The sequence below is a fragment of the Onychomys torridus genome, chromosome 3, assembly GCF_903995425.1.
Source record: "Onychomys torridus chromosome 3, mOncTor1.1, whole genome shotgun sequence".
NCBI lineage: Eukaryota > Metazoa > Chordata > Mammalia > Rodentia > Cricetidae > Onychomys > Onychomys torridus.
In genome coordinates, this window is record NC_050445.1 from 105,331,957 (window position 1) to 105,352,712 (window position 20,756).

General features: G+C 44.2%; 1 protein-coding gene across 5 annotated transcripts in view; it reads right to left on the reverse strand.

Moving 5' to 3' along the window:
- The window catches only part of Raf1 (Raf-1 proto-oncogene, serine/threonine kinase), a 57,730-nt gene that overhangs the window by 898 nt on the left and 36,076 nt on the right, over positions 1-20,756 (reverse strand). For 2 of the 5 annotated variants that reach the window (XM_036182330.1, XM_036182333.1), the window contains 15 exons: positions 17,027-17,139; positions 14,881-14,983; positions 14,423-14,580; positions 12,910-13,008; positions 11,177-11,330; positions 10,588-10,647; positions 7,583-7,610; positions 7,355-7,482; positions 6,893-7,010; positions 3,962-4,046; positions 3,312-3,488; positions 2,078-2,124; positions 727-845; positions 337-468; positions 108-242 (listed from right to left, as the gene is read on the reverse strand). In XM_036182330.1, coding sequence (XP_036038223.1) covers positions 108-242; positions 337-468; positions 727-845; positions 2,078-2,124; positions 3,312-3,488; positions 3,962-4,046; positions 6,893-7,010; positions 7,355-7,482; positions 7,583-7,610; positions 10,588-10,647; positions 11,177-11,330; positions 12,910-13,008; positions 14,423-14,580; positions 14,881-14,983; positions 17,027-17,139 — 1,656 coding nt within the window. The remainder of the gene's footprint in view (positions 1-107; positions 243-336; positions 469-726; positions 846-2,077; positions 2,125-3,311; positions 3,489-3,961; positions 4,047-6,892; positions 7,011-7,354; positions 7,483-7,582; positions 7,611-10,587; positions 10,648-11,176; positions 11,331-12,909; positions 13,009-14,422; positions 14,581-14,880; positions 14,984-17,026; positions 17,140-20,756) is intronic. The other 3 variants (XM_036182334.1, XM_036182335.1, XM_036182336.1) reach the window with 3 other exon arrangements.

The following is a 20,756-nucleotide window of genomic DNA, read 5'->3' on the forward strand; positions in this document are numbered from 1 at the left end:
GGGGGACTTGCTATCAGTCAGGTGTCTAAGCACACAGAAAGGTCCTCCCGACAGAACCCTGCCCCACCTCAGACTAATTGTATTTGAGCTACTGGACTCCACCTAACCTGGGGAAACAGAGGCCTCTCTTCCTTTACTTTCTTCACACAGTCGGCCACCAACCTCTTCATTGCCTTGGGGCAGTTTTTGTAGAGCCTGCTAAGGTCTGGGGAAGCATACCCACGGCCCACCATGAAGATGATCTAAAGGAGGAAACAGGTGAGCAAAGGAGTTTGTGAACAACAGACACTGGACTAACGAGCCCCTTGCTGCTCTACCAGGCCCCGTGCAGATCACCTGATCTCGGTTGTTGATGTGGGAGTAGGGAAGCTCCCCTGTCATCAGCTCATACAGCACAATGCCATAGGAGTAGACATCAGACTGGAAGCTGAACGGGTTGTTATCCTGCATTCGGATTACTTCTGGGGCCTATGAGGACAAAGTATGTTAGTCCCTGGGTAATGGGCTCCAGAGACATTCAGGAGCCAGGCTATTCCAACTAGTTGGGAGTCTCAACCCCCAGGCTCTAGCCTCTGTTGCCTTCCTAGGAGATAAGTGGTTTTGCCTTAAGCTGATACCAGGGATCAACCAGACTCCCAAAATGTGCAGAAATAGTGTCAAGTTTGCACCCTGCTCTGGGCCAGTACTTCACAGTGCTCAGGAAGTCGTGTGGGGCTACTTTCTTACCATCCACAGCACAGAGCCCGTGGGCTGCTCAACCTGCTGAGAGCCACTCCATCGTGACTTGACTGTTGCCAAACCAAAATCTCCAATTTTCACCGTGAGGCCTTCATGAAGAAATATATCTCAATGCTTGTTAAGGAGACTGACAGGTCAATATTCGTTATAGTACCTTCTATCTCCTTTACCTCACTACTAAATCAAATTCTGAATTTACTTAGCTTCAGGAGGCAGGAAATGATGGTGTAGGCCCAATAACTGGGCCTCAGGCTGCCCACTAGCTCCCAACCCCTGCCTACATGCAGTAATGACGGCAATGAAACAGCAGCAGCCGCCTCACCACCGAATGCTTTTAAGAACTGGCTAGAACTGGTCCACTTTGTGACCAATATCTTACCTGCCAAAAAACCTGACTTGAAGAAAGTATAGCAAGAAGGTCACGGCCACTAATGCAGCACAGCTCAGCCTGACACTGCCACATCCTACTGTGCACCATCTCACAGCATAAAAGGTGCACAACTAGTGTGAGGAAGAGGGATTGCGGTTTCTTTTAGATGATTTATTCTGCCTGCATGTATACCTGCAGGCCAGAAGAGGGCACCAGATCTCATTACAGATGGTTGTGGGCCACCATGTGGTTCTGGGAATTGAACTCAGGACCTCTGGAAGAGCAGTCAATGCTCTTAACCTCTGAACCATCTCTCCAGCCTGAAGAAAAATGCCTTTTCTTGGTACCTGTCCATAAGGATCACCAGAAATAATTTGCTTTTGGTTGGCAAGACCAGCAATACACCTTTACAGTTTTCCCTCAAGGATGTTTGAACTCTCCTGCCCTGTGTCATAACTTAGTCTGAAGGATCTTGACTATCTGTGACTTCCACCAAATATCACATTGTTCTACTATTTGATGGCATTATGCTGCTTGGACCACTTTGCACTTTTTGGTGACACATATATGCATCAGAGGATGGGAAATAAATCCAGAGTCCTGAAAGTCTTGACTTGCAAATTATTTTTTCATCTGTATGTACAGCCACACATCTTCCACAGATAAGATATAAATAGATGCTAATAAACTCTCAAGCAAACTTTGAATAATCCAACCAGGCTTAGTTCAAGTTCATTCCAAGTTAGTATCTCAACTCTGAAGGAATTGTTTACAGATCACTGTTGGGGAAAAAAACCTTAAGGACAGTCATGGCAACCCAGGTGAGGGAAGGCTGCAGAGGGCCTGTCTGGCTTCCTACTAACTTCATTTGTGTTTTCCTTTAAAAAGCTCTCCCCTGGAACCATGAACCCTATTTGAGAAAACAGCCCCTTTGGGTCCCTAAGCTGAGAACTCAGTACCAAAGGATACTGTTGGACTTCATGTCTCTGTGGATGATGTTCTTTGCATGCAAATAGCTGTGAAAGAGAAAAATCAGTTAATTAGCTACAGTACCTAAGAATGTCACCTATAGAAAGGCCACTGTCAACGGGCTGGCGTCAAACATCAGTTTCACTCAAAAGTAACTGTGACTTTCTCACTGGCCAGCAGCTAACTGTGGGTAAATTCGCTCTGCATACTGTAAGATGCAATCTTTTACCTCACATTCTACTAACCCTCTTGTCAGGAGCTGGGGATGGCTATAAGCTGGTATTTTTCTATATGGTAAGAATGCAGCATTTAGTAGGATGGCTGTACTTTGAATATAGAAGGGCCCCCAAGCCCTACCTCCAAAAGAAAGATTTCTTATGGTATGTAAATGTTAAAGTTCAGAGTTCTGTATGAATTTTATTTTTTGGCTTTTTGAGACAGGGGTTCTCTGTGTAGCCCTAGCTATTCTGGAACTTGCTCTATAGATCAAGCTAGCCTCAAACTCTGGATCTTGCTCCGTACATGAAGCTAGCCTACAACTTAGAGATCCGCCTGCCTCTCCACCCTGCCCCCCCCTCACCCCCGAGTGCTGAGATTAAAGACGTGTACCACCACTGCCTGGCTTCTGTATGAATTTCAAGACAGAACGAAACAAAACTGTAGCAGTTATACCAGCAACAGTGGGATGTGTGCGTATGCAAATACAGGTTTCCTGTACCCTCACCCTAAGGGCACATGGGAAGCAGAGCTCAAGAGCACTGCCTGGTGGCGGCCAGTATGGAACCTTGTCACTCAGTATCCTGTCTAACACGGATCCAGGAGCTAAAAAGATGACCTTTTAAAGAAAATGGATGATCCAAAGTGACAAAGGGCTGGAACGATGGTTTGGAGGCTAACAACATGTCACTGCTCTTGCAGAAGACCCAATTTTGATTCCCAACACCCACATCAGGCAGCTGACGACTGACTCCAGCCCCAGGACCACCCATCTGCGCACTGCCACTCACAGACCCATATAAACATGCAATTAAAAAAACTAATTGACAAAAGCACCCGTGAGCAGAGCGTATTCCTGCTGCCTGGGCACAAGACTTCTACAGATGGTAGCTAGGCCTGGTTGATAAGGAATGGGAACTTCAGATGTCAAAGAGCCCACCCAGGTGCCACTCAATCTGGTTCCCACAAGGGCAACTCAGGGTTCAGGCCACAAGGACTCACCAAGCTGTCTACTTACTCCATTCCCTGAGCTGTCTGTCGGGCAATGTCAATTAGCTGGAACATCTGGAATTTGGTCTCCTGGACATGCAGGTGTTTATAGAGACTGCTGCCCTCACACCACTGGGTCACAATCGCCAAGTTGTCCTTTGTCATGTACCCCATGAACAGCAGGATATTAACATGCCTTGTTTTGCTGGGGGAAGGGAAGCAGGGCAAGCATGACCATGAGAGTACTGCCTACCAGCTGAAGCCCACCCACCCTTCATTCACCTCCAGGCTGGCCTTGCTTACAGAGAGTGGGTGCTCTTTTTACAGGACCCCTCATCTGTGGAATCCACCTCTGTCCCTACAATCCTAAGAGTAATTCAGTGACTAGAGAGCTAGGGCTTGGGCTCCAGAACAAAGCATTGGCTATAAAAAGATGCCTGGAAATATAGGTAAAAATGATCCCCCTACCACAAGCCAAACCCCACACAGCTGGACTGTTGAGTGTTGATTCCAGAGAGGAGGTGTGTCCATGCAAAGGGCTCTTCTGGCTTCCGGCACATACGCTGGAAGGAAATAGACTTCCCTCCTCCTCAGAGGAGTATCCCTCAGAACCCACAGCAGGTGCTGACCTGCACAGCCCGGCCCTACCAACCCTGCTGCTCCAGGGGCTGGGCTCACCGCAAGACAGCCACCTCATTTCTGAAGGCCTGGAGCTGTTCTGGGGTTGGGTCAACCACCTTTAGGATCTTTACTGCAACATCTCCTGCAAATTGATTTGTAGTTAGTTATACTCAGTTAAACAGTCTTCATTTTTCAAATACCTTTGGATTTATGTGCATCTTACCTTGTTTTTGTTTTTTGAGACAGGTTCTCACTGGGACCCAGGACTCGACTAGGGTCAGCTAAGTGAGCCCTTTTCTACTTCCCCAGCACTGAGATTACAAGACAGTACAACCACAGCTGAATTTTTATGTAAGTGCTGGGGATTGAACTTGGGTCCTCGTGCTTTGATGGCAAGCTCTTTTTACCAACTGAGCTACTTCCCAGCCTTTCAAAAATCTTAATTCTAAGGACAATAGGAGGCACTTTTCAATGAACATGTGTCTGCAGGTAGAACAAATCTGCCAACCAATACAACAAGTGGCTGAGAAGCTTCACTGCTACTAATATGCACACTGGGCCACAAAGGCCTTCAACAAGCTTGTATCCACAAGATGCTGGGAGCACCAACGTAGGTCCATATGGGAGAGCTCCACAACCTTAGCCTGTGAGGATGAAATCAATGCCAAGGCAGTGAGTGGCACGCCAAGTGTAAACTGATGAGGAAGTAGGCCCTTCGGCAAGCTGAAGAAGAGGGTCCTTTACCAGTAGGAGTAGTGGGAATATTGAACATGTCATAGCTTGTACGCACACCTGACTGTTAAAACTCATTCTGCAGAGAGGACATAGAGTCCCAGAACCACATTTAAAAAGAGAAGGAAGGAAGGAAAGGAAAGGAAAGAAAAATGTGCTGGAGGCAGGAAGGGCAGGATGTTGAGTGGGCCCACACTACTGTCTTACCTACAATACTGACAATCACCAGGAAGGGCAGGATGTTGAGAGGGCCCACACTACTGTCTTACTTACAATACTGACAATCACCTAGGTAGCAGTATAGGTGGCCTCCCACAGCTTCAGAAACATCCAGGAGTCAACATGCTTTCTGGATAGCTGGCAGTCACATTCAAATGTTTTATATAGACATATTAACAAGAGTAATAATAAAGTGCCTAAACCCTTTAAGGGTCCCCTTATTTTACTTATTCATTCATTCATTTATTTTTGGAGACGTTTCTCTGTGTGGCCCTGGCTATTCTGGAACTCACTCTGTAGACCAGGCTGGCCTTGAACACAGATCTACCTGCCTCTGCCTCCCGAGTGCTTAAAGATGTACACCACCATTGCCTGGTTAGGACCTCAAATTTTTATAAGGAAGCTGAAGCAGGAGGCCAGCCTAAGCCACATACTGAGACCCTGTCTCAAAAAAAACAGTCAAATTAACCATGGTACCAATGATCAAAGTCTGAGTCAGCTGAGCGGCACCTTGGAGGTAGCCGGTCCCTCAACCTGAGGAGTGTGATCTTGAGGCAGTCTGTTCTAGGGAGCACCAATGGTAAAGACAGGGTTCCCTTGAGGTCCTAGTCTCTCAGCTATAATTGACCTGGTAATTGGCATCATCCAGCACCAAAGGCACAGGCTGCTGGAGAAGCTGCAGCTCATCCTAGTAGAGAAGGTGCGCTGCTGGGGCCACCTGTCCAGCAGTAACCGTGTGTGCCCTAGTGGCAGGTCCCACATGGCTGAGAAAGGAAGATTCCCGCATGCCTGTGAAGCCTAGGACAAGACAGTAGCTGGGCTTAAAGACGGCTGGGAAGTGAATGTATGGAGATGCTTCCTGGAGGTAGTGGGGTGTAAGCACCAGGAAGGATATTAGAAAGGATACTCTAGTAGGGCATGGAAGTGAGCATCTATAAACAAAAGAGGTGGGAGAAAATTTTGCTGCAATAGCCCAGGTGAAGGCAGGCTTGGAGTTACAGCGGGAAACAAAAGGGTAAGAAAGTTAGGGGTGGAAGGAGAGACTGGGGTAGGCCAAGTGGTGAGGCCAGGAAGATGTTGGTGGCCAGGTGCCTGCATAGGAGGCTGGAGGAATGCTAAGTAGCCCCTCAAGAACAGGCTCTGCCTAGCTCATAGCCTGCGGCAGTGACACCATTCCTCTGCAGACCAAGAGACAGGCCAGCAGGAGATTACTTAACAGTTCTCAGAGCAGTCACTCTAAGTGTCACTGACCAACTTTCTGATCTGTGCTCCTAAGAAAGCACACTGTTCGTATGATGACCTATGCAAGGCCATGTATTGATGCACACCAGAAGTGGATGCTGTTCTGTTTCCAACACTATGAATGTGAATGTCCGCACACTTGCTTGGAACTTTTCTCCATCTCTGCCCTGTATCTGTAAAGATTACGGAAACTTCACAAGCACTTTCAAGAAGCCCTGCTTACATTTGCTAACATCCTAATCTAGAGGTGTTAAAAACCTGGTATGGAAATGCTATTCAAGCTATGACTACAAAAGTTAGAATCTTCCTTCCAAGTGAGCAATGTTTCCTGTGTAAATAAGAACACTCACCCCATGGGACGGGAGAGCTACAATTACCCGAGGGCAGAACAGAGAGTCAGGAAGTTTCCCACTTTCCTGCGCCAGCCTTCTGAACAGGAGATAGCTCCTGCTCTTGGTCTGGACCTGTTTTAAGACCCTTCAGCTGTTGGTGTCTAGAGTGCCCCCCATCACAGCAGCAAACACTTGCTCAATGAAGAAGTATGTTCCATGAACAGAGCTAACTTAGAAGAAATGGCACCACTAACATCTGACTACAGGGCTAAAACTTGCTCACTAGTTTCTGAGCATCACTAGAAATTTATTATACAAATTAAAGTAAGGTTAGAACGCTGTGAGATTTCAAAATTGATTAGATTGCCAGGTATGATCAAGTACCCGTAGAGAAGGCCACTGTGAAGGAAGAAGCCCCCCTGAGCACCAGAGCCCTGAAGCTGGAGATGGGCTCCAAACTCACCGTGCCACTTGCCCTTATACACGGTGCCAAAGGAGCCTGACCCAATGCGAGTGGACAGCATCACCTCACTGGCTTCTATTTCCCAGTAATAGCTTGAATCTCTCTGCCCACGAGGCCTCTGAAACAAATGGAGATCATTCATAACCCATAGAATGCCAACAGCTTGATGAGAGTAAGGCTATCAAAGAAAGGGTCACCCCACCCCATCTGTTCCTGCTTCCTTTAAAGGTGGACAGGCTCTGCAGCTACAGTTTTGTCTTCAAGAAGATGACAGTTTACTGAGTTGCATCCAAATGGCAACTTATAGAATGAATGTGAACATGCCAGGGCACACTGGCATTCATTTTCCTTCAGTGTATTTTATTAGGTTCCCGCCCCCAAATATGTTAAGTGCATTCTGATTTCCAGGAGTTTATCTTTACTGAGCCCCGAGGGGCAGGAGGTATTATTGACCATACTCACAATTTTGTTTTTTTCCTGGGTCCCAGATCCTGGTGCCCGTTCTCTTTGTGCTGGCACAGGGGTTTTGGGCTGTGACCAGCCTGTTGGGCTCAGGTTGTTGGGGCTGCTGGACAGGGCTGAAGGTGAGGCTTAATAGACAAGACAAACAGAATCCACACGTCGATAAGAAGATCACAGCATAGAGAAAAAGCCCATTACTGATCACTAAATGACTGTGGGGTAAAGTACCTGATTCACTGTGACTTCGAATTGCATCCTGAAACGGAAAACAAAAGCTGATCAGATACACTAGAAAAGGCCTCTTCTCTTGGGGCAGGGGGTATAGGAGTGATTATTAACCTTCCAAAAAAATATACTTGCATATTCCTAATTTCCTGGTTTACCTAGTGCCCAAATCAATTTTTCCAAGATTGATTCCTATTAAATACTACGTGAAATGAGTATAACTTTTCATGGAAACCACATTTCTCAGAAACAAACCTTCAGCAAAGGCTGGCAAAGTTACCGTCAACTGGCATCTCCTCCATAGACTCGGGATACTGCTCTACCGAAGCTTAATCAGAGACAGGAGACTAAGAGACAGAGATCCAGTGACAGGCTCATTTTGACTTCAGTAGGAGGAAGGACAAATATGGACCAAAGTTGGATTTAACACAGGTAGGTACTACTTGAAGCCTAACTTACAGAGAACTGGAAAAAAATATGAACCCCAGAGCCTGAATCCTGTGTTTACATTTTAAAACCCACATGGACAGAAGGGGAGACTCAGTAAGGGTCACAGAGCAGTAGGTGGCAGAAATGAGCCATCACATGTATCTCAGCCTCAGCTCCATTAGCTTAAGACATTCAAACCTTAGTGATTTTCTCAAGCTGGCTACTAGACAATGTGGATACTGTTCCACGAATTGCTCAAATCACAGGGACCTACCTCCACCAGACATTTTAAGATTTTATTTTCGGTATATGTGTATAAGAATGCAAAGACTGTGGGATCCCCTGGAGCTGGAGTTATAGGCAGTTATATCCTTCTTGACATGTGTGCTTGGCCTTGAACTTGGATCCTCAAGACATCAAGTACTCTTAACTGCCCAACTATCTATACAACCATCCATGAGACATTTCTAAATTTTAATCTCAAAATTCTTCCTTGAGGGAAGAATTTACAATATATATTATAAATATAAAACTACTTCATAACTTCAGAAAGTGTCTTTCTAGCAAGTCATCTACATTTTTCTTTGTATTACCACAGCAAACAAGATAATTGTTCAAGGAAGCTATTACTAGAACGTTCCCACTCAAGTTTTTGAGGGTTTTTTTTTTTCCATTTTATATGTATGGGTGTTTTACTTGCATGTATGTGTGCTCACCATTTGCACAGTGCCCTTGGAGGGCAGAAGAGGATGTTACACCTTCTGGCACTGAAGTTATAGACAATAGTGAGCCTGCATGTGGGTGCTGGGACCTGAACCAGGGTCCTCTGTAGAACAAAGGCTCTTCTTAACTGCTAGGCCACCACTCCAGCCATATTTTTTGTTTGTTTTTTATATAGTCTCATTGTGTAGCACAGGCTAGCCCTGAACTGGCCATTCTTCTGCCTCAGCCTTGTTAAGTGCTGTGATTACAGACATGTGCCACCATGCCTAGCTTTCAAAAATATCTTTACAAGAGTAAAAGAACCACAAACCAAGCTACTGCTCACTTGCTCTCTCTCACACTCACTCTCAGACACACACACCCCAACTCTGTCAGCCACCCTGCCCAAGTATCTTTAACAGCGTAGACTAAAGCATAATTCTAATTCCCAACCCTTGCCTGTCTGTAAAACATCCACAGAGATGCTTAAGATTCCAGATCCTGCTGAGTAGCGGTGCCACATGCCTTTAATCCCAGCACTCAGGAGGCAGAGCCAGAGCCAGGTGGATCTCTCTGAGTTTGAGGCCAGCCCGGTCTACAGAGGGAGTTCCAGGACAGGCAACAAAAGGAGAGAACTTGGTTGCTGAAGTGCTTGCTATGTAAGCACAGAGTGGTGGCACATGCTTACGATCCCTGCACTGGGGAGGTGGGGACGGGGATCCTGGAGGCTCTTGACTGGCCAGCCTAGCCTAACCAGCAAGCTCCAGGTTCAGTAAGAGACGCTAGTGTCTGTATGACAGGATGGCAGCCAAGGGGGAGAAACATTGACTATTCAACTAATCTCTTCTGTTATTTTTTTCTACAAAAAGTAAGTTCCAGGACAGCCAGAGCTGTTACACAGAAAACCTGTCTCAAAAAACAAAAACAAAAAAACATCAAGAAGGAATAAAAGGCCAAGAATCAAATTTTCTTCTCAGGCACAAACAGGATTAAACACAATACTTGTGTTACTCACATTAGAAATTGGAGAATTTTGACTTTGACTGGATTAACAATTTATACGGGAACAAATTGTGCATGGAAAGAAAATGGCTACTTTATAATTGTATATAAATGTATAGGACCAATCATTATGATAAAGCCAATAGCTTACACAGGGTATGACAAGTGGTTAAAGGTGATTTCTAGCTATAGCGAAATCACACCTAAGATGGCAGGTGTCAAGGAACAAATGTTTGCAAAGATGAGAAAGCACAGTTACATGGCCATGTCTGCTATGTCTTTTTTTGTTTGCTTTGGAGCCTGTCCTGGACTAGCTCTGTAGACCAGGCTGGCCTTGAACTCACAGAGATCCACCTGCCTCTGCCTCCCGAGTGCTGGGATTACAGGCGTGTGCCACCACTGCCCAGCTGCTGTGTCTTTTGATTTTGAAACAGGATCTCACTGTGTAGCCCAGGCCAGTCCTGAATAAGGTCCTCTAGTGTGCTGGGATTCTAGGCATGTGCCAGGATGCCAGACTTGATAGGCTTTTCTAGGTCATATCAATCAAATGGGTGAAATGCTTTGCTTTCTAATGTCTGAACTCCAAACAGATGCTTTGTTACTATTAATCCAACATTAGTCTTTTGAGAGAACTGAGTTTTTAAAAACTATTTCAATGCCCTTGCCTTTGAGAATCTACCTTGAGAAATCCACCTAGCAGTAGCAACTCATAGAGTGTTTGTTTTACTAATAAATATTCTATAGAAAAGAAAGAAAACATGGCAAAAGTCTGAGAGAAATATAAATGAACGTATCTGTTGTCTGACATGAGAGTCTACCATCTGACAGTCTGTCCTGTTAAACCCAAGAAGCAAAGGCATGGAGAAAATACCTACTCTTCCCCTCAGACAAAACCGTCTGGAGCACGCCCTGGGAGAGGCATTCAGGCTGTTATTCTAGTCCAAAGCAATGAGAGATAAAGAAGAATAAAGACAAAGAAAGCATTTGAAGTGTAGTCAGTTGATTTTAAAGATGAGCTAGAAAGCAAACCAAACAGAACATACAAGAAAAGAAAAGGCAGTCTGCAAACACTGACTGGCACTGTCACATCTGTTTCAATGCATTTTAGATCCTAGAGGTCCTACTTACAGTCCTCTAGAGCATCTGTAGTCTTTACTACACCCCTCACCACATGAAGCTGCTCTGCTCTGCACATTATCTGCACCAGCTCAAAGAACTCACACCCAAAGCTGGGACACACCCGCACAATGGTTAGCGGGGAGTTTTATTTCCCACTGGAATTAGATACACGGCCTAGTTATTAAGTCAGTCTACAGAAGTAACAGATTTTAAAATAACATTTCAGAGTTATTTTTAAGGGCCTAAGAAAATACTGCAACATTCCTGAGCAGCTTTGAAATCTACATTCTGTGCTCCCAATGTTAACTACTGCTGCTCATCACCACCCACAAGGGGCCCTATTACCTCAATCATCCTGCTGTCCACAGGCAAGGTGGTGCTGACCATGTGGACATTGGGAGTGGACGTTGACCTCTGCCTCTGGGAGAGGGAACCTTCAGAGGAAGGGCTGGAGGTGTTGAAAGTGAAGGCATGAGGTGTGGAGTATCTGTGCTGGGAACTGGGCATGGAGGAGAAAGAAAGTCCCATGATTGGCACTCAGGCCTCCACACTGGCAAAGTCTTTTCAACTGCCTACCTCATTAGGACACTTGGGGGCAAACTGATCCATACAACCTTTGACACAATGGTTCATTCTTTAAATATGCACTACATAAAAATGCTGTCTGGGGTTTTTTGTGTGTGCAAATTTTTGAAAATGAAAAATAAAATGTGCTTGTCATCCCCTGTGAAAAGGAGACTCCATTGTACAAGTTCTCCTTGGTGATAAATCATTCTTGAAAATAATTTAGAGTTTTACATCTCTAAGAATAGATCAGTATTTGCTACAACTACCACCTAATTAATGCTAATAGGAATCTGCCCAATTTAATTGAAAGACTGAGAATTTTTCTCTATAGCCAGCACACAGCAAAGTGTGTTCCATCTTTAGAGTACAACCCGGATCTATGACTATTTCAGCCTAGGAACACACATTAACAAGTATGGGATGCAGCTCAGTGGTAGAAAAAATGTCTGCCTAGCCTATGTAAGGCTTTAGGTCTAAGCCCCAGTATCTTGAAACAAATAACAGCTTCCATGGCTAAGGTGTGAGTGACTCTATTGCGAAGCACAAACCTAGCCTCGATGAGGCCCTGAACTCCACCCAAACCCCAACAAAACAAAGTAGAACATATTTGTTCTGTAGATTTCATTTAAGGGTGGTTCAGGTCATACTCATATGAACTCAAGGGACAAAGACAGACTGGCTTTTCTAAAGGACTCTGTTCTGTCTATGGCCATACCACCCTAAGTGTGTCTGGCCTTGCTTGAGGAAGGCTGTTCCCTCACTGAAATGCCACCTTGCACTAGGAATTCTACATTTAGGGTTTCAGAGTCTAGTTTCTTCCTATCTTCAAGGCATGTTGCTTTTTGTTTGAATGTAGTTTTCAAATTACCAAAAAGGCTTCATTCAAGTCAGATACAATTTCAGTACAAATTTCTTGTTCTAAGATGCTACCTTTCACTGGTTCCATAGTAGTTTCACAGGGAGCATTAAATGCTAGCTGATTACAGATAAGTTAAAAGTCAGACATTTTAGACAAAACGTAGACTTTATTTTAGGTTCTATATTCTTGTGTGTCACTGAGCAAGGTGTGTACTCCGCTGAACTTTGAGTTTGAAAGCTAGAAGACAGCAATGACAACTGAAATGCAAACTCAAAAGGGTAACAACGGAAAGGCTATCTGTTTCATCTGTGTGGATATCAAGACCAGGATAACATTTTACAAGGTCTGATGTTCTTCTTAGCCACTACACTCACTTAGAGGACCTTTCCATAGAGGCTTAATTCACCACAGCTGGAAGAAGGCAGAACCTCAAACTTTTTATAAATATAATGGGAGACTGAGGGTTGTGTTGTAACAGAAGGGCCAACAGTCAAAATCATTTTTCAGAATGTAAGCTTCATAGAACCACAGAGAGAAAGGTCTCCAATCGATGTTCCACAGAAGCAGCAATGGGTCTGCAAATAGCCCAACATGAATGACAGTAGGCTCCCAACCCAATGTAACTTTCCAAGAGTGCCAAGTAAAACATTACCTAGCAGGCATTCTGGAAACAGACTCCCGCATCCGGCGCATTGTCAAAGAAGGTAGTGCTGGGACTCCAGTATCACCAACAGTGGAATTTGGAAACAGCCTAAATGAAACGTGGAAAGACTGGTTTATAGATTGTGTCCTCTTACAGAGAAACAAGCCCCTTGCCTACAAACCCACAGCTTCAATCCAACTTCCCTTTATTCATTTTCTGGAGTGCTTTAGACACATGCTATGAAGAGACTGCCAACCCCAAGGGCTGGATTACAGACTGAGTGACAGCAACCTGCCAGTGAACACACATCCTGCTAGAATGCATCTCTACGAAAGTCTGGTCCTGCCCAGCTATATCAAAGTAATGTTTTCGTAAGTGATAGTGCAACACTTTAAAACCTTTATGACATCCAGCTTTTCTGGAATTGTCTTGAAAACGTTGAGAAGACTAATCTATAAGGAATAAACTATATTCAGCACCAATAGTAAAAAGGAAGGGAAAGTGGAATTACCATTTACCAGGCACTTAGATTCCACACACTGAGTATTTGTACTAAGCAATCTCATGTTATCCCAGCCAACTCCCACGAGATCTCTTTTCAGATCAATGAGCTAAGACTTAGAGGTGCTGATGGCAGCCCTGAGGTACTGAGGTGTGGCTGGCCACCAGCACATGACTTTCTGCTACTCAAATTCTCTGAGAAGCAACAGGTAACCTCTGTGGGAGCTAAAAGTGAATGAAGACAAAGGTCCTCTCATTTTCCTAACATAAGGGTAAAACTGATTACATACTCTCAACACAGTTTTTAAGGCTTTAATAAGTATAATTTTCATTTAAATTTGCAATTATTTAAACCATTTTCTCTCTGTGAAATATATCTTGGTACCTGGTTTGTCACCTAATAAAGAGTCTCAATTTTTTATATCCAAACTGTGAGGCCCAAACACGTTGTTCCCCAGAGTAAGGGGAAGGAAACAGCACAAGCTCTACTTTCTGCTTTTTCGGAACATGCAGCACTGGCCACTTACAGCCCAGTTGAGGAGAGAAAAAAGCCCTTTGATTTCCATGTCCCACATTCTTTTCCTTGACAAATCAGTGTCAGTAACTATTTGAGAGACAATGGGTCCTACCTGTTTGTGGCATCAACTCGGCTAGACTAGCTGGCCAGCAAGTCCCAAGGACATCCCTCTCCCCACCGTCCACACTCAGAGATGACAGGCACATGGTGTGCGCCCAGCTTTTACGTCAGTGCTGGTGACCAAACTTAGCCCTCATGCTTACAGTGAACACTTCACCAACTGAGTCATCTCCCAGCTCCCTACCTGTTTATTTCAGTTAGGTTGCCAAACTAAAACTAGCTAATTTTAGAACTATGGTGCTTCTAAAGTAGTTTCTGATTCACAGCAATTATTTAACAAACCTAAAACTCAGACAATAAAAATATATAATGAGCATCCTCAAAACTTTTTCTGCACCTGACCCTGAATTTTTACAAGGAAAAAAACAAAAACCAATGCCTTACAGGAGCTGTCTGATATTACTCCAGTCCACACACATAGTAGGTACTTTGGTGCTACAGTGCTCATGAAACTTGTAGCCACAAGTCTGACATCGAAATCCATTCAGCAGGAACTTCTGACAGATGTCACAGAATGCAAGCTTCAGGAACGTTTTCCGGGCCTGTGACAAGAAAACAGGTACAGAAATCCAGTAACACAAGTGAAGAACCAACAAGGTGCTTTCTCCACTGGCCTCCCAAGAGTCTCCCACGGTGAAGAATCCTACTTCCAAGACTGTCAAATTCAGAAATGGAAGGCAGAGGAACCACCTCTGTTAGCAGACTGGAAACTGCCCACTAGATGTAAGCATAGAGGGAGAATGAAAGCAACTAACAATGCACATGTCTAGTGCTTCTCAGAAAGGTCAGCCATGCACAGCAGAGAGCCAATATGGCAGAGAAAGCCAGGCTCTGCAACTTACAAAGTTGTGAGTTGTGAGTGGAACATGATCCAGGAAATCCACTTGCAGTTCTTCTCCAATTAGAGAGGCGGCGTCAGTGTTCCAATCTAAGCGTGCTTTCTTACTGAAAATTACCCAAAGCATACCATGAGGTGACATCGGACAAGGCTCCGGACACAGAGCAGTTCTACTGTCTAGTGCATGCTGTCTAAGCACACCAGTCTGGTCCCACCCTAAAAATAAGCAACTGGGGCCCTCAAGAGACCCTGCTCAAAGAGTGATGGGCCTGTTGGAATTCAAGTCTATTGGACTCCAAACTTTACATTCCTAGAACAAAGGTTTGTTTTTGTTTTTGTTTTAACAATAAAATAAAACAATCTCATTACAAGGGTAACTATGTCTTTCAGGAAACTCTGTAATATTAAAATTCTATCAAAATACCAAGATCACATAAAGTAAGATGCAGTGACTACAGTGCTCAGGGTTAGTGTTCAGCAGCTACTTCAGTCTAAATGTCCACAAATATAATGCAAACAGAGATGCCCTTTCATTAGTTACTGAATCAAGTTGTTTGTAGAGGTTATAAAAATAAAGTCTAGCCAGGCAGTGGTGGCGCATGCCTTTAATCCCAGCACTCGGGAGGCAGAGCCAGGCGGATCTCTGTGAGTTCGAGGCCAGCCTTGGCTACCAAGTGAGTTCCAGGAAAGGCACAAAGCTACACAGAGAAACCCTGTCTCGGGGGGGGGGGGGGGGGGGGATTTTTTTAAATTTAAATAAATAAATAAAAATAAAGTCTATAGGAGACAAAACAGTCTTTAAAATTGGCTGACAACACTGTTTCTTGTGCCTGGAACAAGCAAGACAGGCCATCATAGTGATTTAAGGAAAAACTGTTAGTTCAGTTAATCTGTCCCATTTGTGGAGAATGAACATTCCCAGTTAAGAAGGAATGTAACACACATGACATCATTCAGACCCCTCTGTCACTTGCCAGAAGCCGACAAGCCATTCTTCTGGTTACCCAGCAGGCAACAATCCATTCCTTAAGGTAGGGAGATGGTTTCTGTCTAGAGTATTGTTGTGTCCTGATGAAGACCAGGAAGGAAGCCTCACTTTCTGAACAGGCAGTAGGGGCTGTCTGTCCTGAAAAGAACAGTTCCCAGTCACACAGCTTTGGGAAGAGTGGACTAAGGCCCTGTCTCAGAATCTCCCTAGTCGTAAAGGAAGTCTATGGATGAGCTTGGGGATCAACACGAGGATAAAGCCAGCTAAAGGAGATGACGTGTTGAAGATCAGCAAACTAACTGCTGACCAAGCAGAGGAAGAGACACATGGAAAGTAAGCTCTGTAAGGAGACTCCTGGGTGTTCTCTCCAGCTGGGGAACCCAGAACCACAAACACAACAAGCAGGAGGTTAATAACAGAAGCACTGCTCCCCAAAGAGGGCAAAGTCAAAGGTTTCCCCAGGTTTGGCTGACAAAGCATGAATGACAAGTTCTCTTTAAGTTCTGCAGTGAATGGATGTGTCTGGAGCTCACCAATTAGGGTAAACTGGCCAGCAAGCTTCAGGGACCTGCTTGTCTCTGCCTCCAGGTTACCAGGGCACAACTATACCCAGGGTTTGATGACAGTTCTGACAATCAGATGGTAAGGCAAGCACTATACTGACTGGCGTATTTCTTCAGGCCAAAGATAGTATTCTTTAAATAAATATATATATTGTGTCTCTGAGTGCATATAGCATCTCCTGTGCGTTATAGTTTTCAAGACAATGTCCAGGCAATACTTCTCAGTAGCAAATTTTTCTGAATGGATACTTTTAAAAACAAAAGTAGGGCTGGAGAGATGGCTCAGTGGTTAAGAGCACCGACTGCTCTTCCAGAGGTCCTGAGTTCAATTCCCAGCAACCACACGGTGGCTCACAACCATCTGTAATGGGATCTGGTGCCCTCTTCTGGCCTGCAGAGACACATGCAGGCAGAATACTGTATACATAATAAATAAATAAATCTAAAAAAATACTTGAAAAAAATAAAAGGAAAAAAATAGTGTATACACATACACTAATCTCTAAGAATCTAATACAAAGCATTTGTGAAACAACAAGTTATTTGAGAATAGGAAATCCTTACTGTTCTAGAAGGTGCTGACTGACTTGCACTCTTACCCTTTGTGTTCCTGGAGAAGTCTGAACACTGCACAACACTCCGGCTGCAGGCCTCTCACCTTCAGAGCTTTCATAAGGCAGTCATGTAAGCTCATTCCATTCCGCACATTGACCTGCAAAAAAATAACCTTTTAGTACCAGTGTAGGCTACAGGTCCCTTGCAAGGATGAGCCCTGAAATACACCCACCCATCTGTAAAATGGTATAGATTTATGACATACTGGATACAACGGTATCCAGCACTAAGTGTAAGCAAATGAACACAGACCATCAGCTTGGGGCACATTATGTATCTCCTATATTATTACCCCGGGACAGCAGTCTAGACAGCATGCTAACTAGAGGAAAATATTTTTATTAGAATAATACAAAGAGTAAGACTATTTTAAAAGTGGGAAAGCCAATACATATTTATTATATTGTATGATTTGGAAAGATGTATGACTTGCTATTACCAACAAAGTTAGTATTTGGGGGCCAGTGAGATGACTCAGCAGGGAAAGACACTTGTTGGCAAGCCTGACAACCAAAGTTCCATTCCAGGGACCAGTATGGTGGAAGAAGATACAGACTCCCAGAAGTTATCAATCTTCTGCCCTCCACAACTGCACCATGGAACATACATGTGTACACATGCATACATGCACACATACACACACACACACACACACCAAAAAATAAATTTTAAAAATAAGTGGGGGGAGGGGGGCAGGTGGTGATACTTAGTACATCTCTAATTACCTGTACTTGGAAATGTACACATAAGAGTGAACATACCAGAACGGAAATAAATGCGAGATGAGCCATTATAATAAAATCTTGCCTATTTTCAAAAAAAACGGAGAGCTGATTGATCTTGCTAACACATTTCAAAGTAGTGAGGTGAGGAGGAAAGAAGGGCAAAGCTCCTGCTTGACTTCAGTGGCAAAAGCCAATGTGCACCAGACAGTGCTGCAGTGCCCTAATCCATACTTCATAAGCTAGGCTGCCTCTTCAAGGTGCAATGCAAAGTATCTGTACTCACAGCATTAAATTATTGAATAAACTCCTAAAATGAGTTTAGATATTTTGTCTCCAAAGCCTAGGAAATTAATAAGAAACAAGGTGGGAAGAGTCAGCAGAGCCAGCAAGGAAAGCAGGATGATTTGAAGTGGCTCTGAACTGCCTGCATGGCCCTTACTCTGGCTGACTGTATAATAGGTCAGAAGCAATCTCAGCCCTTCTTGGTCATTCTTTTTCTAGCTGGCTTAAGATAGTGATGAGTCTTAAGAAGCAAGGCAGGGTGTCTGACCTCAAAACAGACCACAGTATCTAGATACAAAGTGGAGAAAGCTAGGAGGAAGGAGTGAGAAGGACCTAAGCAATGATAACTCCTGGTAAGTTTTTCACATGGCCTTATTTTGATATTGCTGGCTACTAACAGGGACTTAGCTGTCAGTCACCAATCTTTGAAGAATAAAGATAGGTTAGTGAGGAGAACTACAGCAAACTCTGAAGGTGTAGGACAGACAATTCAGGTGTGACAGAGATCAGGGAAGAAATTCTAAAGGATCAATTACGTCAGAGGAAAGCAAAATGTTTTTCGAAGCTGTAAAAGCTCCTCATTGGCTGTGGCTGAGTGTAACTGCCTCTCCAGGTTAATGAACCTTCTTCTGTTTTTTTTGTTTTGTTTTGTTTTTCGAGACAGGGTTTCTCTGTGTAGCTTTGGAGGCTGTCGTGGAACTCGCTTTGTAGACCAGGCTGTCCTCGAACTTACAGAGATCCACCTGCCTCTGCCTCCCAAGTGCTGGGATTACAGGTGTGCACCACCACCGCCTGGCTAATGAACCTTCTTTATCACAGGAATACTAAGGGTAAAAACTGGGGAACTAGACAGAGGCAGGGATCACACAGTCCTTGTAAATCATGTTGCCTATTTAAAAATAAGTACCGAGTTGGGCGGTGGTGGAGCATGCCTTTAGTCCCAGCACTCGGGAAGCAAAGGCAGGCGGATCTCTGAGTATGAGGCCAGCCTGGTCTACAGAGTGAGTTCCAGGATAGGCTCCAAAGGTACACATAGAAACTGTCTCAAAAAAACCAAAAAGTAAAAATAAAAACCATTAACATCCTTTAAATTCCTTAGAGCTGGCATGGTGGCTTGCATCTACTCCCAATAGTTGAGAGACTGAAGCAGATGGTTGTTTGAGTTTAAACTCAGCATAGACTACAGTGTTAGACCCTGTCTAAAGAAAAAGTTTCTTGCACATACCAAACTAGCTCAGACAAATGTTATCTGGATTTGTATCAAAACAAATGAAAAAGTGTGGGTGGAAACAGACAAACAGAACTGCAATGATCAGCGAAGGGTTATGAACATAGCAGAACTGTTATTGTCTCTCTACTTTCACAGATATTGACCCTTATAGCATCTTACTAATGTCCAGCAAAACAAGGCAAACTAGAGATCTGAGCTACAAAGATGTGAGGGAAAAACAGCAAAGAGTGCTAAACTTACACACTGACAGACTCATGACCTGCATCTATGCTGTGAGCATGGCTTTCAAGGCAGTAAATTGATATGTGGTTATTTTTTCTATTAGAAGTCACAGGCTCTGAGAGCTAGATGTCTCTTTAACTATCCTCTACTTCACTAACATTCTCACATGTAGACAGCATGGGAAGCAGCCAAGGGAGTTGTGAAATAGACTCCCTAGCCTCCTGTACCAACACATCCAAAGTGTCTGCTTCTGTAACTCTGGGATACAGCCCAGGAACCCACGTCTATGCCTGCCTGTCAGGTGGTTTAAGGGCAGCAGTTCTCAGCTCTGGTCACTCACGTGTCCAGTAACAATGAGAAGCGGTGGCAGCAACCAGAGAGACGTGCATGGTTAAAAAACAAAATGACAAGGAACATTAAAAGGCTACTAATTGTTCTTCTAAAACCATTTCAGTCAGATACATCCTCCCTCTGTTTCTCCTACCCCCATGGATGCACACTGTAAGTAGTTAAATGGTGTCTCACTGAGTTGGAAAGAAATCCTGGCTTCCCAGTGTGAAGCCACCCTAGGACGGGGAAAGCGCTAGCTGCCTGAGGGCGCTAGCTGCCAAGACACCTTCCACCACTGGTTTCCCAGAGAAAGGCAGTCCATCTTTTACCAAAGAAACAAGAAACTGACATCTACTATGGGCTTTTCTTAAGCTGCAGGAGATGTCAAACCCCCAACCACCTGCTATGTATGCGTCAATGAAGGCTGTCAAGGATTACACAGAAATACTAGTAGGTGCCACTGCACTAATGAATCAGCTACTCTAAAAAGCACACTGCACAGTCTGGAAAAGTCAAAGAGGCTCAAATACTAGGTAACTTGTCTAGATGATGCAACTAACAAAAGAACGGAGGAATTTATTTTTGCATCCAACTGCTGGAAACAACCATGTCGTGGAACATTAGTTTAACATGTGTTTCATTTGTTTGCTGTAGAATATTTGTTTAATGGTGCAAAGAAGTGTTGCATTCTTTTATGTTACATTTGTTTAACTCTGCAAAGCTGTGTTACTTTGCCTGTCTAAAACACCTGCCAATCTAAAGACCTGATTGGTCCAATAAAGAGCAGAATGGCCAATAGTAAGGCAGGAGAAAGGATAGGCGGGGCTGGCAGGCAGAGAGAATAAATAGGAGGAGAAAGAATAGCCAGGAGTGAGAAAAGGAGGCGAGGAGGATCCATGGACCAGCCACGGAGTAAGAAGGAAA